Raw genomic sequence first — 27,875 nt, forward strand, 5'->3', positions numbered from 1 at the left:
TAACAACCGTGACGTGATGGCAGTATATATTTTCTACTACTCTACTGTAAAAATTGGTCTATATCGTTTCATATTTATATATTGGCCCCATAATATTTTGCTAGGTAAATTTATATCTCATACAAGCTAAATATGGATCATTCCCCTCACACAGATTATAAAATAAATTTTTATACTTTTTCAAATCTGCAGTGAATCATGCATTCAGCCATTTTACTTTTACTGGAATTTATGACTATTCAGCGGTTAACCTTTAGGTTTATCAATAAAAAAAAAATAGTATAGGTCCGCCACAAGTTTTAAATTATTGTCTACGCATCTGTATGTAGTTTGTTATTATAAATACATTTACATAAATTTTATTCAGTTTGAATTTTAACTTCCATTGTATCACTAGTTCCTTTTATGAAGTTCATAATGTTTAAATTGAGTGTAATTTTTATTATATTAATTTGCCTATACATTATTAGAAGTCAATGTAACACCTTGGCAGAAGATAATGTGGAGTCACCAGAATTGTTAAAGCGACTGAAGAGATATACTCCCCATCGCAAAATACCCAATTGTGGCATGCAAAAACATGATGGAACATGTATACCAAAATCCAAATATTTAGATAAAAGTACTAAGCAAAACTTAGTAGCTACATCTCACCAAGGGGTAAGTATTTTGTAATGAACTTTTTTGATGTTACCCTCATAATATTTTTTTCATTGAAAATTGCGAAAAAATATTTAGGCTTTCGTAAATTGGCATATGGAAATAACTTTGTTTTGGTTTAGTTTTGGCATCATTTATTTCAACCTTTTGATTAGATTGAAAGCATAATCGATAGCTTAAATTATCGATGGAATATTTAACTGTCAATTAAATTGACAGTTAAACATACGCCTCTGCTTCTAGTTACACTCTTGATAGGTTTCTTGCTTCGTTTAATTTCAATAAACTACCTTTTTTCACATTCTGAAGCGAACGCATCGAAGACAAAACGTGAAGTTTAAGAAATATATTTCAGGTAATTTTTAAATTAATTTTTTTGAGACAAGTCGAGACCACAGGTCAATTGAAGTTTATTAAGCAACTATCAGTAGTGACTGGGAATAATAAAATCACAGGTAAAGCTTGATAGAAAAGAAAGTATGGATGAAATTTTCCTAATGAGAAAAATAATTTTTAGAAATACTTCATCCAAATTTCTGGACGGATTCTGTCCGAAGGATTTTTATACCCTCCACCATAGGATGGGGGGTATATTAACTTTGTCATTCCGTTTGTAACACATCGAAATATTGCTCTAAGACCCCATAAAGTATATATATTCTGGGTCGTGGTGAAATTCTGAATCGATCTGAGCATGTCCGTCCGTCCGTCCGTCTGTTAAAATCACGCTAACTTCCGAACTAAACAAGCTATCGACTTGAAACTTGGCACAAGTAGTTGTTATTGATGTAGGTCGGACGGTCTTGCAAATGGGCCATATCGGTCCACTTTTACGAATAGCCCCCATATAAACGGACCCCCAAATTTGGCTTGCGAGGCCTCTAAGAGAAGCAAATTTCATCCGATCCGGCTGAAATTTGGTACGTGGTGTTAGTATCTGGTCTCTAACAACCATGCAAAAATTGGTCCACATCGGTCCATAATTATATATAGACCCCATATAAACGGACCCCCAAATTTGGCTTGCGAGGCCTCTAAGAGAAGCAAATTTCATCCGATCCGCCTGAAATTTGGTACATGGTGTAAGTACATGGTCTCTAAGAACCATGCAAAAATTGGTCCATATAGGTCCATAATTATATATAGCCCCCATATAAACCGATCCAACGATTTGGCTTGCGAGGCCCCTAAGAGAAGCAAATTTCATCCGATCCGGCTGAAATTTGGTACATGGTGTAAGTATATGGTCTCTAACAACCATGCAAAAATTGGTCCACATCGGTCCATAATTATATATAGCCCCCATATAAACCGATCACCAGATTTCACCTCCGGAGCCTCTTGGAAGACCAAAATTAATCAGATTCAGTTGAAATTTGGTACGTGGTGTTAATATATGGCCTCAAACTCCCATGCAAAAATTGGTACATATCGGTCCATTATTATATATAGCCCCCATATAAACCGATCCCCAGATTTGATCTCCAGAGCCCCTTGGAAGAGCAAAATTCTTCCCATTCGGTTGAAATTTTGTACGTGATGTTAGTATATGGTATCCAACAAACATGCATGAATTGGTTCCCATCAATCCATAAGTATATATAGCTCACATATAAACCGATCCCCAGATTTGACCTCCGGTGCCGTTTGGAGAAGCAAAATTCATCCGATCTGCTTGAAATTTGGTACGTGGTGGTAGTATATGATATTTAACAACCATACCAAAAGTGGTCCATATCAGTCCATAATCACATATAGCCCCCATATAAACCGATCCCGAGATTTGGTTTTGTAGCCTCTTGGAGGAGCAAATTTCATCCGAGTGAGTTGAAATTTGGTACATTGTGCTAGAATATGGTCGTTAACAACCATGCCTAAATAGGTCCATATCGGTCTATAGTTATATATGGCCCTCAGATAAATCGATCCCCAATCACACAAAAATTGGTCCATATCAAGTTCATAATTGTATATAGCCCCCATATAAGCGACCCCCATATTTCAATTCTGGCTCTCTACGTACCGTGCAAAACTTTTTTGTCTAATATATACCACGTATGGACTAACTAAAAGGAAAATGTTGGTATTTTACCATTTTTGTCGAAATCAGAATATATGGGAGCTATATCTAAATCTGAACCGATTTCAATAAAATTTGGCATTTGGCCAATTCTACTCCCTGTGCAAAATTTCAACTAAATCGGAGTTAAAAATTGGCCTCTGTGGTCATATGAGTGTAAATCGGGCGAAAGCTATATATGGGAGATATATCTAAATCTGAACCGATTTCAACCAAATTTGGCACACTTGACTACACTACTAATTGTACTCATAGTGTAAAATTTCAACCAAATTGGGGTAAAACTCTGGCTTCTGGGACCGTATTAGTCCATATCGGGCGAAAGATATATATGGGAGCTATATCTAAATCTGAACAGATTTCAGCAAAATTTGGCAATTTAAGCAAATTATGGTAAAACTCTGGCTTCTGGGGCCATATAAGCCCATATCGGGCGGAATATATATATAAGAGCTATATCTAAATTTGAACCGATTTCTTCTAAAATCAATAGGATTCTATTCTGAGCCAAAACACATACTTGTGCCAAATTTGAAGTCGATTGGACAAAAACTGCGACCTAGACTTTGATTACAAAAATGTGTTCACGGACAGACGGACATGGCTATATCGACTCTGGAGCCTACCCTGAACATTTTTGCCAAAGACACCGTGTGTCTATCTCGTCTCCTTCTGGGTGTTGCAAACATATGCACTAACTTAGAATACCCTGTTCCACAGTGCGGCGCAGGGTATAAAAATCGGGAATTTGGAAAATATTTGAGTTCAAATGTTTCAGACATTAAAAATCATAAAAACTATTTATTTAGCAAAATATCACAAACTTTTCTAATTTACATCCAAAAATCTGAATCGGATCACACCTTAAGAAGTGATGCAAATTCAATGCAACGACTGTTGAAATACTGGACATCTGTCCTATGACAAGCCCATGTTAAATTCATCGCTTCTGCGCCAATTTTGCATGACTTTCGGTACCAAAAAGAAACTTTTGGTTCTGAAAGTCTTGAAACTTTCAGAGATCATAGGGGGAGCTCATGTGATGAAAATAGGGTACCTCATTTTTTGACACCAGGTTGCGGAGGGGGACCTCCCCTTTTTCCGACTTTTTTTGTAATGTACAGTGAAGAAAACTAAAATTCTCTAAATTACCTGAGATTTACAGAGAACATGCGGTGAGGTTTTGAAATTAATATGGTGTACCTGATGTATTCATATATGGACGGGGAAAGGAGGAGGAACTCCTTCTTGTCCTACTTTTTGAAACTTGGAACAAAATTATCCGATTTGCTTGAAATTTTCAGAGAAGGGGGCGTCTAGACAAATAACGGCTACTTTATTTTTCGATATTTGGCCGGGGAAGGGGACCTCCCCTTTATTCGAATTTTTTAAGGTACAGTGAAAACAAAACTAAAGTCCTCGGATTGAAATTTTACGGAAAAACTGGGTGAGGTTATTTAATTAATTAATTCAATTTTGTTCCTGATTTGTTAATATTTTGTCGGGGAAAAATAAAAGAGAATATGAAGACATCCGCTTCTTCTTAAGTACATACAGAGAAACAATTAAACTTTTCCAATTTACTTGAAATTTACAAAGGTGAGAGGTTATGAAATTAATATTGGATACCTGATTTTGTGATATTTGGGCGGGAGGAGTGTCCGACCCTTATCCTGTTTTTTTTTTTAAATTGGGCTTATAATTTGCTTGTAATTTTCTGGGACGTTTACACAAGATACGCTACATCATTTTTCGATATTTTGTCGTGGAGAGGGACCTCATCGAAAACTGAAAAAACTAAAATTCTGAAATTTTCCTGAAATTTATAAAGGCCGTGGGGGGAAGATTATGAAATCAATGTGGTGTACCTATTGTTTGGGTATTTGGACGTGGAGTGAACTTTCTCCTTGCCCCACACTCCTTATGGAGAAATTGCATTTAGACGTTAATTGCCTGTTTTCGGTATCAGGCTAACATGAAATATAATAAGCAACGAAGAGCCCGTCGTAAAACTAGGAAAAACACTACTAATGTACGCGTTAGAATTGTTGTTGTCTCCTTGAAACCAGTTTCTGTAAGTTGTCACATGTTGTTGTTGTTGACTGTAGAAACAACAAGTATATACGGCCGTAAGTTCGACCAGGCCGAAGCTTATGTACCCTCCATCATGGATTGCGTAGAAACTTCATCTAAACACTGCCATCCACAATCGAATTACTTAAGTTGCGGTAACGCTTGCCGATGGCAAGGTATCTTAAAACCTCCTAACAACATCTTCTAAATTGTATGTAAGTCCATACGTGGTATATATTAAATCAAAAAAGATCGATCCAATACGTATATAATTCAGTTTGACAAAGTAGACATAAAATTTTGACAAAATTTTCTAGAGAAATAAAATATTAATAAAATTTTCTATAGAAATAAAATTTTCACAAATTTTCTATAGAAATAAAAATTTTGACATAAATTTCTACAGAAATAAAATTTTAACAAAATTTTCTATAGAAATAAACTTTTGACTAAATTTTCTATAGAAATAAAATCTTTGTAGATTATTTTTGGCTAGAGTGGCAACCATGATTATGAACCGAATAAAATTTGAACAAAATTTTCTATAGAAATAAAATTTTGACAAAATTTTCTATAGAAATAAAATTTTGACAAAATTTTCTATAGAAATAAAATTTTGACAATGATGAAAATTTTATTATGAACCGAATAAAATTTTAACAAAATTTTCTATAGAAATAAAATTGTGACAAAATCTATATATATATATATAAAATTCAAATTATGTTTGTTTATTTGTTTGTTTGTTTATTTGTATGTTCCGGGTTGGCGCGAAAACGGCTGAACCGATTTACTTGAAACTTTCACAGATCGTGGGGGGCACTCATGTGCTGAAAATAGGGTACCTCATTTTTTGACATATGGTCGCGGAGAGGAACCTCCCCTTTGTCCGACTTTTTGAAAATTAGACCAAAGTTGACCGATTTGCTTGAAATTTTCATTGAAGATTGGGGTTGGCATCTAGACAAAGATCCGTTACTTTTTATTTCGATATTTGGCGGCGGAGGGGGGCCTCGCCTTTGTTCGACTTTTTTAAAGTACAGTGAAAAAAACTAAAATTCTCTAAATTATCTGAGATTTACAGAAAACATGTGGTGAGGTTATGGAATTAATATGGGGTACCTGATGATTTCATATGTGCTTGGGGAGGGGGACCTCCCCCTTGCCCTACTTTTTGAAACTTGGAACAAAATTATGCGATTTGCTTGAAATTTTCATTGAATGTTGGGGTTGGCATCTAGACAAAAATCCGCTACATTATTTTTCGGTATTTGGTCGGGGAGGGGGACCTCCCCTTTGCCGATTTTTTTTTTTAAATTACAAACAAAACTAAACTCCCCCGACTGAAATTTTACGGAAAAAACGGGTTATGAAATTTATATCAGGTTCCTGACTTTTTAATAAAAATAAAAGGGCATAGGGAGACATCCGCTTCTCTTAAGTACATACAGAGAAACAATTAAACTTTACCGAGTTACTTGAGGACTGGGGAGAGGTTACGATATTAATAGTTGATACCTGATTTTGTGATATTTGGACGGAAGAGAGGCTTATAATTTGTTTGACATTTTCTGGGACGTTTACAAAAGATACGCTACATCACTTTTCGATATTTGGTCGGGAAGGAGGTCCTCCTCTAAAACTGCAAAAAAAAATATTAAGTTTTCTTGAAATTTACAAAAGCAGTGGGGGAAGGTTATGAACGAAGAGGCAACCTTCCCTGCCCCACACTTGAAGGAAAGTTTTAAGAATTTTCAGGGAAGGTTAGGGGTGCTATTCACTACGGTGTTTGTCGATATTGTATCGGGGAAAGTGACGTCCCTTTAAAACAATAGAACAACATTTAAACATCGCCGATCTACTTGAAATTTACAGGGAACGTGGGAGGAGGTGATTAAATTTATACATGATTTTTAAATTGGTATATGATTTTTCGATATCTGGTTGGGGAAGGGGAAAATTGAAATAAACTTTGTCGATTTACTTCGATAGAATTTATAGTTGCGAAATTAATATAGGGTACGTGATAGTCCGATATCAGGTCGGAGTGGTGCGAAGGTGGGGAGAGGGTGCCCTTTTGTCCGTTTTTTTTTCTTAAATTGAAAGTAGAGGGTTGTCCATAAATGGGAACTCGGTACATAATTTTATGATTTTTGAACAGGCTTCTGCCAGACTTCTTTTTAGTAAAGAACTTAAATTTACATGAAATTGGTAGCCAACGTAGAGGGTACATCATTTTCCAACATTTTAGCAAATGTTAATGTGGTAAAATTTTTTACTACGTTTGCTTTTTCCGATTTATTGGATAATATAGCGCTTAATTTTCAGATTTAATTTTCAGATTTTCAGGAAAAGGATACCTTTCCTTGACAAACCACACTTAAAATTCACAAGAAATATAGAAGATTGTCCAACTACTTGAATACAGAACATTATTAAAAAAAATTGGAGGAAAGGGTACACCCTCTCCCGCCGTATTTGTACCTATAAACGAAAAATCAAGTAGTCCGATTTGTTTAAAAGAATTCAAATCTTTTCGAATTTGTTTTCAGCACGAAGGATATAGTTGACAAAGTTAACGCCAAATGTTCCTCCAAATACGCTTCGGAAGGCGCAGCGAAGCGGGCCGGGTTACGCTAGTGTTCTATAGAAATAAAATTTTGACAAAATTTTCTATAGAAATAAAATTTTGGTAGATTATTTTTGGCTCTAGTGGCAACCATGATTATGAACCGATATGGAACAATTTTTGTGTGATTGGACCAATTTTGGTATGGTTGTTAGCGACCATATACTAACACCACGTGCCTAATTTGAACCGGATCGGATGAATTTTGCACCTCCAAGAGGCTCCGGAGGTCAAATCTGGAGAATGTTTTATATGGGGCTATATATAATTATGGACCGATATGGACCAATTCTGGCACGGTTGTTAAAGATCATATACTAACACCATGTTCCAAATTACAACCGGATTGGATGAAATTTGCTTCTCTTGGAGACTTCGCAAGCCAAATCTGGGGATCGGTTTATATGGGGGCTATATATAATTATGAACCGATGTGGACCAATTTTTGCATGGTTGTTAGAGACCATATACCAATATCATGTACCAAATTTCAGGCGGATCAGATGAAATTTGCTTCTCTTTGAGGCTCCGCAACCCAAATCTGGGGATCGGTTTATATGGGCGCCATATACAATTATGGACCGACGTGGACCAATTTCTGCACGGTTGTCAGAGACCATATACCAATACCATGTACCAAATTTCAGCCGCATCGGATGCAATTTGCTCCTCTTTGAGGCTTCGCAAGCTAAATCTGGAGATCGGTTTATATGGGGTCTATATATAATTATGGACCGATGTGTACCAATTTTTGCATGGTTGTTAAAGACCATATACCAACATCATGTACCAAATTTCAGCCGGATCGGATGAAATTTGCTTCTCTTTGAGGCTTCGAAAGCTAAATCTGGAGATCGATTTATATGGGGGCTATATATAATTAAGGACCGATATGGACCAATTTTTGCGTGATAGTTAGAGACCATATACCAACACCATGTACCAAATTTCAGCCGGATCGTATGAAATATGCTTCTTTTAGAGGCTCCACAAGCCAAATCTGGGGATCGATTTATATGGGCGCCATATATAATTATGGACCGATATGGACCAATTTTTGCATGGTTGTTAGAGACCATATACCAACATCATGTACCAAATTTCAGCCGGATCAGATGAAATTTTCTTCTCTTTGAGGCTCCGCACGCCAAGTCTGGGGATCGGTTTATATGGGGGCTATATATAATTATGGACCGATGTGGACCAATTGTTGCATGGTTGTTAGAGACCATATACCAACACCATGTACCAAATTTCAGCCGGATCGGATGAAATATGCTTCTGTTAGAGGCTCCACAAGCCAAATCTGAGGGTTCCTTTATATGGGGGCTATACGTCAGAGTGGACCGATATGGCCCATTTTCAATACCATCCGACCTACATCGATAGCAACAACTTGTGCCAAGTTTCGAGTCGATAGCTTGTTTCGTTCGGAAGTTAGCGTGATTTCAACAGACGGACGGACGGACGGACATGCTTAGATCGACTCAGAATTTCACCACGACCCAGAATATATGTATATACTTTATGGGGTCTTAGAGCAATATTTCGATGTGTTACAAACGGAATGACAAAGTTAATATACCCCCATCCTATGATGGAGGGTATAAAAAGCATTGTTCGATTGTTCACCACTTAGGTTAATTCAAACAATTTAGCTTTCTAAAAATAAATTTCGTGTTGTTGCATTACTGTGTAACAATACGAAATAAAAATAAGATTAAGGGACTTGTAGTTATATGGAAAGGTGATGTATAGTTGGAGAAAAAATGATTCAATTTGTAAGAAGAAAATTCCCAAATGTTTTCTCCATAAGGAGTTAGCATAAAGAGCCCAAAATTGAGTTATCTTTCCCAGCCTGATCTATACTATAGGCTGTGGAAAGATTCATTCGCCCGAATCGAAACATGTGCAGTCCAGGCGTGTATAGATTTGTATCTGGCGTTTTCTTTTCAATGACTCTATTAATCATGTTCCTTAATCTAAATCTGTCCATAAAGCTCGATTAATAATTGTAAAATTAGTTTTTTAATTTGTAAAAATTAGATAATAAGGAAATAAATGTATAACAAAAAATACTGATATAAATAATAATAAGTGAAATTTGAAGTTTTTTTTTTAAATTTCTTCATCCAAATGAACCTCAAAAGCATAACGTCTAAAGCAATACAAAGCATCCAAAAATGGAGTACTTCCGCCCTATGACAAGCCCATGTAAAATTCATTGGAGATGATCCAAGTTTGCACTACTTCCGGATCACAAATTAGGGATCCAAACAACTTTTTCGAACCTTTTTTTTTTTGCTGGGTATATGTTGGCCCCATTTAAACCGATCCCATGTAAATTTTATCCACTCCACTTGAAGCTTGGTACGTGATGTCAATGACCTCTAAGTACAATGCAAAAATTGTTCCATATCGTTCTTTAATTATATATAGCCTTCATATAAACCGATTCTTAGATTTTATTCTATGGGAAATTGGAGCAATGTGCCGCTGACGGACCCATCACATGCCTGGTACCGTTGGTCCAATTTGTAGCAATTATTATATACAGTCGAAGCTCGATTGTACGAACGATATATTGTCAGGCCCTTTCGTTATTTAGAAAAATTCGTTAAATCGAACGGGAATTTAAAATGTTAACTTTTATTGAAAATCAATGCATAAGTATTTGGCAAAATTAAAGTACTACAGAGGCACTCAAAAAATAAACTGTTGAATTTGATATGTCTAGGATAGGTTGAAAATACGATGCAAGTTTCACTGTCTCATAAGGGGCTATATACACCCATGTCAATATTCGCCTTGATGTGTGCCCGGTTTCAAGCTAGGCCAAGCATATCTAGAGTTCATAGTAACATCCTAACACGTCCTACATACACCATTTTTCACTGATTCCTGTTCGGCATATATGTACTCTCAACGCTAGATTCCCGTTTCGATCGAGCACTAAAAAAGGTTTTCAACGGTAGTTTATCCCTCTCAGTAATGATACTGACATTCCTGTGTATTTCATAGTTTCTCTTCTGCTAAGAGAACGAGGTTCCATGTCATTGAGCTAAATATAGAATCGCGTAGTTCACCACCTGTGGTATCACAATAGACTGAGTAGCTCCTTACTTAGTATCCAAATAGCGATCCAAAGGAAACTTGGTGCATACTGTCTCTGACGGACCTGTCACGAGGTTCCATGTCATTGAGCTAAATATAGAATCGCGTAGTTCACCACCTGTGGTATCACAATAGACTGAGTAGCTCCTTACTTAGTATCCAAATAGCGATCCAAAGGAAACTTGGTGCATACTGTCTCTGACGGACCTGTCACAGGACTAGTAACAGTACTCCAGTTTGTGGCAAATTTTTAAAATTTCATATTATTTATTGATTTCTATACTCTCCTGATTTTAAAATTTTATTATGTTAGATCAACACATTCATAAAGTTTTTCCTTTCTGATGCGATTGGAATTGGGCTAAAAAATGGATCCTAACACTTTGCCCCAGAAAATGTATAGTCCTACTAAATTCAGGTCATCTTCTTCGAAATGAGTTCAAGCTGTATCTTGCAGTGTAAATTTACCTCGTCAATGGCAAACTGTGTTACAGTGGCCGTTCCCTTCTGGTTCTGGTCCATTCACACAGTAGTCCTGTGCCGGATCGATTTCCCGTAGCGGAGCTGATTCGATCTAAACATCTTGGGAATGCCGTATTTTGTGGACGTTTCCGAAGGACTTAAAACATTCTCACAGTCGTCAAAATTGCTTATTGTTGGTTGTTTATTTTCTTAAGATTAGAAGCATTTTCGTTAAATCGGACGTAAATTTTGTTCAACCGTTCGTTATTTAGAATACTCAATGTTAAAAATTTGGTCGTTCGTTAAATTGGATTTTCGCTAAATGGGGTATTCGTTAAACAGAGCTTCGACTGTAGTTTTCTTTTCCTGTAAAATATTCGCACTTAGTTAGCCCAAGGTTCTTTTGTAAAACAACGGGCAGCTGTTGGAAATAGCTTCGATTTCTTTTGTGAAAATAGTGCGACACAATGGCAAATTAAAAGCATGGTCGGCAGGGCTGAAGACCAGCGAGAGTGCTGCGATTCCCATTAAAAGGAGATTAACATGTCCTGTTGATGGTGACTTGAGCTAATGATTCGTTTGTGAATAACACAGTCGAAGAACTGTCTACGCAATACATGGTGGAGGGTACATAAGATTCGGCCGAACTTACGGTCGTATATACTTGTTTTTATCTAGTTTGTCTAACATTAAAAATCTAGTGTTGTGTCCGAGCCATACGGAGATATGTTCGTTTATATCGCAGTTATTTAATTTCAAACAAACATGCGTTTTATAAAACAATAATCTGATTCACTTTAAATTCTATGCTCTTTTCAAGTAACCCAAAACTAGAAAGCTATGGTGATCCAAATTGAAGATTCGGCCAACCCGTCCATATACTTTTTATACCCTAAACCACATAGTGGTCAGGGTATAATAAGTTTGATCGACCAAAAAATGTGCCTACCAAAAATATTGATTTTTTTTTTCTATAGAAATAAAATTTTGTCAAAATTTTATTTCTATAGAAAATTTTGTCAAAACTTTATTTCTATAGAAAATTTTTCAAAACTGTAATTCTATAGAAAATTTTTCAAAACTGTAATTCTATAGAAAGTTTTGTCAAAATTTTATTTCTATAGAAAATTTTATTAAAATTTTATTTCAATAGAAAATTTTGTCAACACATATGGACTACCTTGCAATTTAGAAGACGGTGTTAGGAAGTTTTAAGATACCTTACCATCGGCAAGTGCTTCCGCAACCCAAGTAATTCGATTGTGGATGACAGTCTTCAGTAGAAGTTTCTACGCAATTCATGGTGGAGGGTACATAAGCTTCGGCCTGGCCGAACTTACGGCCGTATATACTTGTTTTGAATAAGTTGCCAAGTTTTGTCTGAATTCCATTATTTTCGCTTTGTTTTATTTGTGTAACCTATGTGATTCTTTGCGATATTTTTCTGTTTATTGCACACTTAGTTTATTTAGAGCCTATAATTTAGATTTTCCCCTCGGTATAACTGAATTTAGGCATGTTTTAAAAATAGTCCATTTGTAAGTGGTAGTCTGTGAGGTTTCATGTCCATAAATAAATCTGATGTATGATAACTGAAATCGTCCCGTGATGGATTGTCATTATTTTCAAGCATATGGTATGGCTGAGAGCAGAGCTGTGGAGTCGGTGTTTTGCTGGAGTCGTAAAAATTTTGCTCGACTCCCGCCAAACCTAAATTTTTAAAACACTAAACTATATTTTTCTAACTAGACATATATTTAAGAAAATTTGAATGCATTGAGTTCTTCAATCGATCAATGACTGTAATTGCGGTGAAACTTCCAAAAAATCTACAATTTTTTGGCAATCTGAAATTTGCCACAATTTAGGATCCCTTGCAAAATATGAATCCTGTCGGTCCAGATTTTGATATAGGCTTACATAAACCTATTCTTGTGCGCATAGAAGCTTCCACATTCATTCGATTTACTAAAATTTGGATTAAAAATGCTGGAGTTGGAGTCGACCAAGATTGGCTCGACTCCACAGCCCTGGCTGGGAGAATGACATAAACGTCCCGCCAGAGCTATACTAAAAGCTATGGAAATTCGAAATAGTCAGTGATGAAACATGTGTATAATTGGTATATATACCCAGTTTTTGCTGGGTACATATAGGCCTCATATAAACCGAATATAAAGACAATATCCCAAAAGAACTATGCAATAAATTTCTTTACTCTTTCAAATCTTCTGTGAATCATGCCTATAGTCATTTTTACTTTTCCTGACATTTATGACTATTCTGCGGTTAGTCTTTATCTTTATAAATAATAAAAACAAGTATATACCGGCGTAAGTTCGGCTAAGCCGAATCTTATGTACCCTCCACCATGGATTGCATAGAAACTGGTACTAAAGACTGTAATCCACAATCAAATTACTTGGGTTGCGGTAACACTTGCCGATGGCAAGGTATTTTAAAACTTCTTAACACCGTCTTCTCAATTGTAAGTTAGTCCTTACGGGGTATATATTAAACAAAAAAGGGCGATTAAATACGTACATAACTCAGCTTGACAAAATTTTCTATAGAAATAAAATCTTGACAACATTTTGTATAGTAGTAAAATTTTGACAAAATTTTCTATAGAAATAAAATTTTGAAAAAATTTCTATAGAAATAAAATTTTGAAAAAATTTTGTATAGTAATAATATTTTGACCAAAATTTTCTATATTAATAATATTTTGACCAAAATTTTCTATAGTAATAAAATTTTTACAACATTTTCTATAGAAATAAAATCTTGACAACATTTTGTATAGTAGTAAAATTTTGACAAAATTTTCTATAGAAATAAAATTTTGAAAAAATTTCTATAGAAATAAAATTTTGAAAAAATTTTGTATAGTAATAATATTTTGACCAAAATTTTCTCTAGTAGTAAAATTTTGGCAAAATTTTCTATAGTAATAAAATTTTGGCAAAATTTTCTAAAGACCGATATCGACCATTTTTGGCATGGTTGTTAGCGCCAACACATACCTAATTTCAACCGGATCGGATCAATTTTGCTCCTCCAAGAGCTTCGGAGGTCAAATCTTGGGATCGGTTTAAATGGGGGTTATATATAATTAAGACCGCTATGAACCAAGTTTCGCATGGTTGTTGGAGACCATATACTAATACCACGAACCAAATTTCAAACGGATCGTGTGAATTTTGCTCCTCCAAGAGCTCCGGAGGTCAAATCTGGGGATCGGTTTAAATGGGGGTTATATATAATTAAGACCGCTATGGACCAAGTATCGCATGGTTGTTGGAGACCATATACTAACACCACGTACCAAATTTCAACCGGATCGGGTGAATTGTGCTCTTCCAAGGGTCTCCGGAGGTCAAATCTTGGGATCAGTTTATATGGGGGCTACATATAATTATGGACCGATATGGACCAATTCCTGCATGGTTGTTAGAGACCATATACTAACACCACGTACCAAATTTCAACCGAATCGGATGAATTTGCTCATCCATGAGGCTTCGGAGGTCAAATCTGGGGATCGGTTTATATGGTGGCTATATATAATTATGGGCCGTTGTGGACCGATTTTTGCGTGGTTGTTAGAGACCATATACCAACACCACGTACCAAATTTCAACCGAATCGGATGAACTTTGCTCATCCATGAGGCTTCGGAGGTCAAATCTGGGGATCGGTTTATATGGGGGCTGTATACAATTATGGACCGATGTGGACCGATTTTTGCACGGTTGTTAGAGACCATATACTAACACCATGTACCAAATTTCAGCCGGATCGGATGAAATTTGCTTCTCTTAGAGGCTCCGGAGTTCAAATATGGGGATCGGTTTATATGGGGGCTATATATAATTATGGACCGATATGGACAATTTTTTGCATGGTTGTTAGAGACCATATACTAACACCACATACCAAATTTCAACCGGATCGGATGAATTTTGCTCCTCTAAGAGGCTCCGGAGTTCAAATCTGGGGATCGGTTTATATGGGGGCTATATATAATTATGGACCGATATGGACCAATTTTTGCGTGGTTATTAGAAACCATATACTAACACCACGTACCAAATTTCAACCGAATCGGATGAATTTTGCTCATCCATGAGGCTTCGGAGGTCAACTCTGGGGATCGGTTTATATGGGGGCTGTATATAATTATGGAGCGATGTAGACCGATTTTTGCGTGGTTGTTAGAGACCATGTACTAACACCATGTACCAAATTTCAACCGGATCGGATGAAATTTGCTTCTTTTAGAGGCTCCGAAAGTCAAATCGGGGGATCGGTTTATATGGGGGCTACATATAACTATAGACCGATGTGGACCAATTTTTGCGTGGTTGTTAGAGATCATATACTAACACCATGTACCAAATTTCAGCCGGATCGGGTTAAATTTGCTTCTCTTAGAGGCTCCGCAAGCCAAATCTGGGGATCGGTTTATATGGGGGCTACATATAACTATGGACCGATATGGATCAATTTTTGCGTAGTTATTAGAGACCATATACTAACATCATGTACCAAATTTCAACCGGGTCGGGTAAATTTTGCTCCTCCAAGAGGCTAAGCAAACCAAATCGCAGCGTCGGTTTATATGGGGGCTATACGTAAAAGTGGTCCGATATGGCCCATTTGCAATACCACCCGACCTACATCAATAATAACTATTTACTTGTGCTAAGTTTCAAGTCGATAGTTTGTTTCGTTCGGAAGTTTCGGAAGCGTGATTTCAACAGACGGACGGACGGACGGACGGACGGACATACTCAGATCGACTCAGAATTTCACCACGACCCAAAATATATGTACTTTATGGGGTCTTAGAGCAATATTTCGATGTGTTACAAACGGAATGACAAAGTTAATATACCCCCCATCCTGTGGTGGTGGGTATAAAAATTAATATGGGTCCGTGACTATTTTCAAATGATGATCCACTCATCTATGTTATATTCAATCTTCTTATCATTAGTGACTATACATAATTTTTATTCAGTTTGAATTTTAACTTCGATTGTATCACTAGTTCCTTTTATGAAATACATAATGTTTAAAGTGAGTGTCATTTTTATTCTATTAATTTGCCTATGTATCATTGGAAGTCAATGTGACACCTCGGCAGAAGATAATGTGCAGTCACCACAATTGTTGAAGCGACTAAAGAGACATTCTCCACATACCATTATACGCAATTGTCGTAAGCTAAGACATGATGGAACCTGTGTGCAAAGAAATCCTATTAGGCTAGATGCCGGGCGTAAAACAGCTAAACCCTACGAGGGGGTAAGTGTCGATCATGTGTTTAGTAATGTACAGGATAAGGTGGTTGTTGACTCGGTTGTGTGATTGAGATTGAGTGTGATTTCAGACCTAAGGGCTACATTGAAAAATGTACAAGTTACTGTGATATGAATAAATTCAGAGACTTTTTAAGCGTAGATTTTGAATTACTAAATCCGAATAAGGGCGAAAATAAATTAGTCAATATTTTAGGTACGGTGGTTCAGAGTGCAACGAAAGAGACAATGTATACGAAACATATGCAGTTCGAACTAAGACCATGGATAAATACGAACTTGCAGAATTTAATACTTTAAAAGCAGAAATTACTCAGGAAAAGAAATAAATCAGAGAAGTTTAACGCTGTTTTGTTAATTTTAAGAAGAATTTTTAGGACTGCTTCGAGACAATACAGAAGAAGTTATTATCATGATTGTGTAGTCGGGACTGGTGGTGATCCAAAGAAATGTTGGACATTGTGCTACGCAAGAGATAAAATTGTCTACGACTGATGGGATTGTTATTAACAGTGATCAGGAGAAGGCAGATATACTGAATACGTATTTTTCTACCTCTGTTTATGAGATGAGACGGAATATTATCGTGAATCCAAATGATAACTAGAATAATCTTAACACTTTGCGTGAAATGAAATTTAGATTTAGTTTTGATTTTGTCGTGGATACTGATAATTTTGATGCTATATATATGCTTAGACGCTCATCCTCTTCAGGCTATGACAAGATTCCTGCGATTGTTGAGAAGGAATGTAGTGACAACATTGTTGCTTCATTAGTAACCATCATAAACAAAATATTTAAAACTGCGATTTACCCTGAGGGTTTTAAGATAAGTAACATAGGATTGTACCAATCCCAAGGAGTATCGATGCATCATCAGTTGAGCAGTATAGACCAGTATCTATTCTGCCGATTGTTGATAAAAATTCTAGAGAAAATTATATATGGGAAATTAGTAAATTTTTTAGATTCCACCAATCTTATGTACAAATTACAGTATGGATTTAAGAAGGGATGTGGTACGGAGGATGCTGTAGTAAATGTTGTAAATTTTATATGTGTGGGATTGGATTGTGCAATGGTTGGTGTAGGAAGGCTGTTCTTGGATTTTTCTAAAGCACTGGATATTATTAGAAAAACTAGTATATTATGGTATATGCGGTAATGAATTGCTACTTCTTGAAAATTTTTTGTCCCAACGTATGCGGTATGTCCAGGTGTTAAAGGCGGAAAGTTGTAAAGGGTGATACGGTCAAAATTTGGTCAAGGGAAAACGCGTGTAAATCGGTGAAATCGTTTATTTAAAAAATCAAATTAAATTTCTTTTTCAAGTTCAATTAATATAAAATTCAGGAAAAATATTCAGTTAGGCTTTCGCTTTTCCAAATTCGAATTGCTGGGCCTCACGCTTGACACCTGCCATCAGATTTTGTACAGCCATCTTGTCCACCTTCTTCGCCGCAGAAAGCCAATTTGCCTTGAACTGCTGCTCGTCCTTAGCAGTTTTTTTGGTCTTCTTTAGGTTCCGCTTGACAATAGCCCAGTATTTCTCAATTGGGCGGAGCTCTGGCGTGTTGGGAGGGTTCTTGTCCTTGGGAAACACCTGCACGTTGTTGGCGGCGTACCACTCCATGGCCTTTTTACCGTAATGGCAAGATGCCAAATCCGGCCAAAACAGTACGGAACAACCATGTTTCTTCAGGAAAGGCAGCAGACGTTTATTCAAACACTCTTTCACGTAAATTTCTTGGTTGACAGTCCCGGAAGCTATGAAAATGCTGTTTTTCAAGCCACAGATACAGATGGCTTGCCAAACCAGATATTTCTTTGCGAACTTTGACAGTTTTATGTGCTTGAAAATATCTGCTACCTTTCCCCTTCCTTTTGCCGTATAAAACTCCTGTCCCGAAAGCTGCTTATAGTCGGCTTTGACGTAGGTTTCGTCGTCCATTACCACGCAGTCAAACTTCGTCACCATCGTCGTGTACAGCCTCCGGGATCGCGCTTTGGCCGTCGTATTTTGTTTATCATCGCGATTTGGAGTCACTACCTTGTAAGTTCGATAGTCCGGCTCCCCGATCCAGACTTCCTGGTTGTCGAAAAACGTTCCCCAAACACTTTAATAACATTTGTAACGGTTGATTTGGCAACTTTTAGCGATTTTGCCAGCTTTGCGTGCGAGTAGCTCGGATTTTCGCGATGCGCGAGCAAAATTTTGATACGCTGCTCTTCTTGCTTGGACGGCATTTTGACAACTGAAGAGTGAATTCCAAAATCAAAATAGGAGCAACATTCTACACACACAAACACAATTTCAAAATGAGGGGTGTTCAGGGTTTTTAAATGCAAAATTGAAAGAAACACGTCAAGTTTATATTGACCAAATTTTGACCGTATCACCCTTTATGTCGAGAATTGAATGTGGTATACCACAGGGAAGTTGTTTGGGACCATTGTTATTTTTGCTTTATTTAAATGATTTGTCAAATTTAGGATTATCTGGTCAACTTTTTATATATGCAGATGATGTGTCCTTATTTTATCCATATAGGGATGAAAAGACATTGAAACTGTCAATTGAATGTGATGCATCTCTAATCAGTAATTAGTAGTAAAACAAAACTAATTCTATTTAAGCCACTCTCAAATCGGATAAGAACTACATTTAGTGTGATTTTTAATGGGGTCAGGATTGAGGAGGTCAACACGGTTAAATACCTAGGGATAACCTTTCAAAGTAATTTGACAAGGGATTCTCACATTTCTGATTTCAAAAGGAAAATTGCACCGATAATTGGGATCTTGAACAAGATGAGGTATGTTTTGGACACAAATACAAAAATGTGTATTTATCGTTCTCCTATTCAAAGTCTTCTTGATTATTTGATGCTCGTATATGGTTACAAAAATTCGACAACACTTAAGAGTTTGCAAATAATGCAATACCGAGCCGTGAAAGCTGTATTTAATTTGCCTATTGGATTTTCAACTCAACTTTCATATTCGAGCGTAGCAAGTGGCATTATTTTACCGATAAAAATGCTATATAAATATAAACTATTGCTATACTCGTACATGTTTAAGATACTTCATTCAATAGGATTTCACACGATTCCGTTTAATCGAAATCAGACGGCTTTTCAGACCAGGAATCAATCTGACCTTAGGGTCGTGAGATGCAGATTGGAGTTAACCAAGCAACGAATTGAATATATTGGAGCTTTTGAATATAACCACTTGCCGAGTTATTTATAGCTTGAAAGTTGTATATCGAATTTCATGCTTCCAATGTTAATTGTTGAATATTTATATATTATAAATCTACATTTGTTTTGATTTCTCGATTAAAATTTCTTAAAAACATGTTGTAAATTGCCAGCTTGCCTCATTTAACAGGTTAGCTGATAAGTCCCCGGTCTGACACATAGATGGCGTCGCTAGTGTTATATGCATATTATTTTTATATAGTACCAACCTTCAAATGATTCGTTTCAAATTTTGACGTCTGTAAATCAATTAGTTTGTGAGATAGAGCGTCTTTTGTGAAACAACTTTTGTTATTGTGAAAAAAATGGAAAAAAGGAATTTCGTGTTTTGATAAAATACTGTTTTCTGAAGGGGAAAAATACGGTGGAAGCAAAAACTTGGCTTGATAATGAGTTTCCGGACTGTGCCCCAGGGAAATCAACAATAATTCATTGGTATGCAAAATTCAAGCGTGGTGAAACGAGCACGGAGGACGGTGAACGCAGTGGACGCCCGAAAGAGGTGGTTACCGACGAAAACATCAAAAAATCAACAAAATGATTTTAAATGACCGTAAAATAAAGTTGATCGAGATAGCAGATGCCTTAAAGATATCGAAGGAATGCGTTGGTCGTATCATTCATCAATATTTGGATATGCGAAAGCTCTGTGCAAAATGGGTGCCGCGCGAGCTCACATTTGACCAAAAACAACAACGTGTTCATGATTCTGAGCGGTGTTTGCAGCAGTTAACTCGTAATACACCCGAGTTTTTCCGTCGATATGTGACAATGTCTCCATCACTACACTCCTGACTCCAATCGACAGTCGGCTGAGTGGACAGCGACCGGTGAACCGTCTCCGAAGCATGGAAAGATTCAAAAGTCCGCTGGCAAAGTAATGGCCTCTGTTTTTTGGGATGCACATGGAATAATTTTTATCGATTATCTTGAGAAGGGAAAAGCCATCAACAGTGACTATTATAAGGCGTTATTGGAGCGTTAGAAGTTCGAAATCGCAGAAAAACGGCCCCATATGAAGAAGAAAAAAGTGTTGTTACACCAAGACAACGCACCGTGCCACAAGTCATTGAGAACGATGGCACAAATTCATGAATTGGGCTTCGAATTGCTTCCCCACCCACCGTATTCTCCAGATCTGGCCCCTAGCGACTTTTTTTTGTTCTCAGACCTCAAAAGGATGTTCGCAGGAAAAAAATTTGGCTGCAATGAAGAAGTGATCGCCGAAACTGAGGCCTATTTTGAGGCAAAACCGAAGGAGTACTACCAAAATGGTATCAAAAAATTGGAAGGTCGTTATAATCGTTGTATCGCTCTTGAAGGGAACTATGTTGAATAATAAAAACGAATTTTGACAAAAAAAAAATGAGTTTTTCTTTGTTACACCGGGGACTTATCAGCCAACCTGTTATTATCTTTAACAGAAAACAAAACCGAATTAACAACGAATGATGCAACGATTATCACTAATCAATTAAAAATTTAATTGACTTTGCGACCAAGTTACCAATTATTTTTTTAATTTTTTATTATTTTTTATAATTTATTGTACGAATAATTAAATTAATTAATTTAGAATGTATAATCAAACTAAATTTTCAATTTGAAATTGGAAATATCTTTCATTTAAGTAAATTGTTAATTAGGACAATGAATATTTTAATGGAAATCGTAAAAAATGTTCAATCATTTTTATACCCTCCACCATAGGATGGGGTTATATTAACTTTGTCATTCCGTTTGTAACACATCGAAATATTGCTCTAAGACCCCATAAAGTATATATATTCTGAGTCGATCTGAGCATATCCGTCCGTCCGTCCGTCCGTCCGTCCGTTCGTCCGTCCGTCTGTTGAAATTACGCTAACTTCCGAACGAAACAAGCTATTGACTTGAAACTTGGCACAAGTAGTTTTTATTGATATAGGTCGGATGGTATTGCAAATGGCCCACTTTTACGTATAGCCCCCATATAAACGGACCCCCAAATTTGACTTGCAGACCCTCTAAGAGAAGCAAATTTCGTCCGATCCGGCTGAAATTTGGTACATGGTGTTGTTATATGACCTCTAACAACCATGCAAAAATTGGTCCACATCGGTCCATAATTATATATAGCCCCCATATAAACCGATCCCCCGATTTTGCTTTCGGAGCCTCTAAGAGAAGCAAATTTCATCCGATCCGGCTGAAATTTGGTACATAGTGTTAGCATATGGTCTCTAACAACCATGCAAAAATTGGTCCACATCGGTCCATAATTTTATATAGCCCCCATATAAACCGATCCCCAGATTTGGCTTGCGGAACCTCTAAGAGAAGCAACTTTCATCCGATCCGGCTGAAATTTGGTACATGGTGTAAGTATATGGTCTCTAATGGCCATGCAGAAATTGATCGAAATTGGTCCATAATTATATATAGCCCCCATATAAACCGATCCCCAGATTTGGCTTGCGGAGCCTCTAAGAGAAGAAAGTTTCGTCCGATCCGGCTGAAATTTGGTACATGGTGTCAGTACATGGTCTCTAACAACTACACCCTCAAAAAAAATCGCTTCTCTAACATATGTTCCAAACATATTTTGCAGGAAGCACATATATTATTGGATACTGCCGAAACATTAATATGTTTGTTTTATGTGAAAATACTATATGTTTGGAAGCATTTTGAGCCCAAAATTCTTTGGGGAAAATTGGAAGAATTTTCCCCAAAGAAGATTGTGCTCATTCTCTCACATAATTTTCGCTTCCACGAAATTTTTTAGTTCTTGGCACCTTTTTCTGTAATACAAATAATGTTGAAGAAACTCTAACAAAAGAAGAACGCGGAGTCAAGTATAAACATACATAAATAATTTTATAATATACAGATAAATTTATTTAGGCGTGAACAGTTTTTACTAGCATTTAACACCATTTTAAATGCATTTAAAACTTATCGTGTTTTGTACTTAATTCCATTTTTACCTTTAAGGCCGGTATTAAGTTGGCATTATCGCTCTAAAATGACCCTTTTACTTTTCTTTAATAATTCATTTTAAAGAAAATAAACTTTTTCAATTGATTTAGCTGCAAAACCCGAACTTAATGCCCGCTTATATATTTGAAGATGTCCACCAAGTCCTCTTGGACTACTTATTAATAAAGGGGAACTAAACTTTGTTTTTATACATTTTACAGTTTAATTTTTCACTATTTCCTCCCTTTTTCATTTTACAGTCCCAACTATAAAAAGAGTATACTGCCCATTCGTTATTTTTGTGAAGATCCCTTTGTAATTTTTGTATATTTTCCACCATTTTTATACCCTCCATCATAGGGTGGGGGTATATTAACTTTGTCATTCCGTTTGTAACACATCGAAATATTGCTCTAAGACCCCATAAAGTATATATATTCTGGGTCGTGGTGAAATTCTGAGTCGATCTAAGGATGTCCGTCCGTCCGTCTGTTGAAATCACGCTAACTTCCGAACGAAATCGACTTGAAACTTGGCACAAGTAGTTGTTATCGATGTAGGTCGGATGGTATTGAAAATGGGCCATATCGGTCCACTTTTACGTATAGCCCCCATATAAAGGGACCTTCAGATTTCGCTTGTGGAGCCTCTAACAGAAGCATATTTCATCCGATCCGGCTGAAATTTGGTATATGGTGTTGGTATATGGTCTCTAACAACCATGCAAAAATTGGTCCACATCGGTCCATAATTATATATAGCCCCCATATAAACCGATCCCCAGATTTGGCTTGCGGAGCCTAAAAGAGAAGCAAATTTCATCCGATCCTGCTGAAATTTGGTACATGGTGTTAGTTATGGTCTCTAACAACCATGCAAAAATTGGTCCACATCGGTCCATAATTATATATAGCCCCCATATAAACCGATCCCCAGATTTGGCTGGCAGAGCCTAAAAGAGAAGCAAATTTCATCCGATCCGGCTGAAATTTGGTACATGGTGTTGGTATATAGTCTCTAACAATCATGCAAAATTGGTCCCCATCGGTCCATAATTATATATAACCCCCAAATAAACCTATCACCAGATTTGGCTTGCGAAGCCTCAAAGAGAAGCAAATTTCATCCGATCCGGCTGAAATTTGGTACATGATGTTGGTATATGGTCTCTAACAACCATGCAAAAATTGGTCCACGTCGGTTCATAATTATATATAGCCCCCATATAAACCGATCCCCCGATTTGGCTTGCGAAGTCTCCAAGAGAAACAACTTTCATCCAAGCCGGTTGTAATTTGGAACATGGTGTTAGTATATGATCTTTAACAACCGTGCCCGAATTGGTCCATATCGGTCCATAATTATATATAGCCACCATATAAAACGTTCTCCAGGTTTGACCTCCGGAGCCCCTTGGAGGAGCAAAATTCATCCAATCCGGTTCAAATTAGGAACGTGGTGTTAGTATATGGTCGCTAACAACCATACCAAAATTGGTCCAATCACACAAAAATTGGTCCATGTCGGTTCATAATCATCATAATAATCTACCAAAATTTTATTTCTATAGGAAATTTTGTCAAAATTTTATTTCTATAGAAAATTTTGTAAAAATTTTATTTCTAGAGAAAATTTTGTTCAAATTTTATTCGGTTCATAATCATGGTTGCCACTCGAGCCACAAATAATCTACCAAGATTTTATTTCTATAGAAAATTTTGTCAAAAGTTTATTTCTATAGAAAATTTTGTTAAAATTTTATTTCTGTAGAAATTTTTGTCAAAATTTTCTTTCTATAGAATATTTTGTCAAAATTTTTATTTCTATAGAAAATTTTGTGAAAATTTTATTTCTATAGAAAATTTTGTTAAAATTTTATTTCTGTAGAAAATTTTGTCAAAATTTTATGTCTACTTTGTCAAACTGAATTATATACGTATTGGATCGATCTTTTGTGATTTAATATATACGTATGGACTTACATACAATTTAGGAGATGGTGTTAGGAGGTTTTAAGATACCTTGCCATCGGCAAGCGTTACCGCAACTTAAGTAATTCGATTGTGGATGGCAGTGTTTAGAAGAAGTTTCTACGCAATCCATGATGGAGGGTACATAAGCTTCGGCCTGGCCGAACTTACGGCCGTATATACTTGTTTTTAATTTCCTTTGCCTGAATAACATATACCCTAACCACTGAATGTTATTTTGAACTACTCCTCGTACGTTCCGATTTCTTTTAACGAACAAAGAAAAAAATTGTGCCCATAATGCCAAAATGATAAACAAAACACATGTCCACACATACATAAAATGTTGCTCTTAAGGCGAAAACACATGCTTGGTTCCGAATGCCTATTCTCTTTACTCCGAATACTCATTCTAATATTCAAATTAAATAATATTTAGACTTAAGCATATCAAATTTTTGGCTTTATCATAAAACAGTTTTCCGAAACAACATACAAGCGGTTTCACAGAAATTGGTCTCTTTTGATTCTCTCGCTGTGTTATGTTGATATCTTTCGTCAACCCTCCCGGTTTCCATCACTATTTCTTTCTCTATACTCTCTCTCTCTGTCCATCTCTGAATAAAATATAACAACATACATATGTTTACTCGAAATTTGTAAATTTATATATGTTTACATTCACACATATTAATTTTATGGAACATTCATGCCCCAAACATAATATATTCTAACATATTAACATATGTGTCCCAAACATTTAGTGTTAGTTTAGGAACATTACATGTTTGCACTTGAATATATTCTGTTTAAAAATTGTACCCGAAACACATTTTGTTTATATCGGAACATATGAAAAACATATTTTTCTAACAGTGTATGCAAAAATTGGTCCACATCGGTCAATAATTGTATATAGCCCCCATATAAACCGATCCCCCGTTTTGGCTTGCGGAGCCTCTAAGAGAAGCAACTTTCATCCGATCCGGCTGAAATTTGGTACATGGTGTAAGTATATGGTCTCTACACTGTTAGAAAAATATGTTTTTCATATGTTCCGATATAAACAAAATGTGTTTCGGGCACAATTTTTAAACACAATATATTTAAGTGCAAACATGTAATGTTCCTAAACTAACACAAAATGTTTGGGACACATATGTTAATATGTTAGAATATATTATGTTTGGGGCATGAATGTTTCATACAAATAATATGTGTGAATGTAAACATATATAAATTTACAAATTTCGAGTAAACATATATATGTTGTGATACTTTATTCAGAGAGCGACAGAGAGAGAGAGAGAGTTAGTATAGAGAAAGAAATAGAGATGGAAACCGGGAGGGTTGAATAAAAAGATATCAACATAACACAGCGAGAGAATGAAATGAGAGCAATTTCTGTGAAACCGCTTGTATGTTGTTTCGGAAAACTGTTTTATAATAAGGCAAAAAATTTGGTATGCTTAAGTCTAAATATTATTTAATTTGAATAGTAGAATGAGTATTCGGAATAAAGAGAATAGACATTCGGAACCAAGAGAATAGACATTTGAAAAAAACAGCATATTTTTATTACAGAAAAAGATGCGAAGAACTCAAAAATTTCATGGAAGTGAAAATTATGTGAGGGAATGAACACAATCTTCTTTGGGGAATTCTTCCAAGCATATACTATTTTTGGACTCAAAATGCTTCCAAACATATAACATGCTCACATAAAACAAACATATTAATGTTTCGGCAGTATCCAATAATATATGTGCTTCCTGCAAAATATGTTTGGAACATATGTTAGAGAAGCGATTTTTTTGAGGGTGTAATGGCCATGTAAAAATTGGTCGAAATTGGTCCATAATTATATATAGCCCCCATATAAACCAATCCCCAGATTTGACCTCCGGAGCCCCTTGAAAGAGCAAAATTCATCCGATTCGGTTGAAATTTGGTACGAGATGTTAGTATATGGTATCCAACAACCATGCAGGAATTGGTTCATATCAGTCCATAATTATATATAGCACCCATATAAACCGATCCCCAGATATGACCTCCGTGCCATTTCGAGAAGCAAAATTCATCCGATCTGTTTGAAATTTGGTACGTGGTGATCGTGTATGATATTTAACAACCATGCCAAAAGTGGTACATATCAGTCCATAATCATATATAGCCCCCATATAAACCGATCCCGAGATTTGGTTTTGGAGCCTCTTGGAGGAGCAAATTTCATCCGAGTCAGTTGAAATTTGGTACATTGTGCTAGTATATGGCCGTTAACAATCATGCCTAACTAGGTGCATATCGATCTAAAGTTATATATAGCCCTCAGATAAATCGATCCCCAATCACACAAAAATTGGTCCATATCAAGTTCATAATTGTATGTAGCCCACATATAAGCGACCCCCATATTTCAATTCTGGCTCTCTACGTACCGTGCAAAAGTCTATATCGATTAGTAATTATTTGTAGACGTACGTATACATACCTTTTTTGTCTAATATATACCACGTATGGACTAACTCATAATTTAGAAAACGATGTTAAGAAGTTTTAAGATACCACAACCCAAGTAATTCGATTGTGGATGACAGTGTTTCGTAGAAGTCTCTACGCAATCCATGGTGGAGGGTACTTAAGATTCGGCCTGGCCGAACTTACGGCCGTATATACTTGTCTTAACTGACTCTTATCTTAACCGTATCAGTTAATTTTTTAATTGATTAAGCTTTAAATTTCAATCAACTTTTTAATTGGAAATATTTTCGTAAAATTTTTTCTGTGTAGTTAATATTTTTGTAAATCATATCAGATTTATTAATTAAAACCACAAACATTTTTCATTTCAGAGCAAAGTGGTAAATGGCGAGAAAACGTTGTGGGGTAAACTAAAATCATGGATTGGATTAGAATAACCCTAAATAATTATTTAGAACTAGCTGGGCACGATCCGCGTGGCTGGTCCGAAATGTTTCTTTATTTTTTTACTGTCTCTCATAAAAAGCCAAAAAAAAATAAATAAATAATTTATTGTAAATTAAGAGATCATGCATTTGGGCGTTAATCGCCTGTTTCAGTACCAGGCTAACATGAAGAAATAACATACAGAGTTTATGTATTTTTCATATTTTATGTATTTTAAAATGTACAAATCTAAGTTTTTATACTTAAAGATTATGTTTACATACTGATGATACCGTTGGCGGCGAAATATGATTTTCCATGTTTTCCCGAGTCACGAGCCTGTACCAATAGAAATGCATGGTACTTAACTTGTTAATTGTTTCTTCGTCTGTAATAAATATTCCATATAAATAACCAATA

General features: G+C 36.1%; 1 protein-coding gene across 2 annotated transcripts; it reads left to right on the forward strand.

The window, feature by feature from the left end:
- The first annotated feature begins 385 nt into the window (after positions 1–385).
- LOC142228076 (uncharacterized) lies at positions 386–27,875 on the forward strand. Of its 2 annotated transcripts, none has more exons than XM_075298381.1 (2): positions 386–660; positions 27,401–27,875. In XM_075298381.1, the coding sequence occupies exons 1-2, from the start codon at positions 406–408 to the stop codon at positions 27,464–27,466; spliced, it is 321 nt and encodes a 106-aa protein (XP_075154496.1). In that variant the 5' UTR covers positions 386–405; the 3' UTR covers positions 27,467–27,875. The 2 variants fall into 2 exon arrangements, with proteins under 2 accessions (XP_075154496.1, XP_075154497.1); XM_075298382.1 differs by lacking the exon at positions 386–660 and adding an exon at positions 16,026–16,331.

This window comes from Haematobia irritans, chromosome 3 (genome assembly GCF_050003625.1).
Source record: "Haematobia irritans isolate KBUSLIRL chromosome 3, ASM5000362v1, whole genome shotgun sequence".
Taxonomy (NCBI): domain Eukaryota; kingdom Metazoa; phylum Arthropoda; class Insecta; order Diptera; family Muscidae; genus Haematobia; species Haematobia irritans.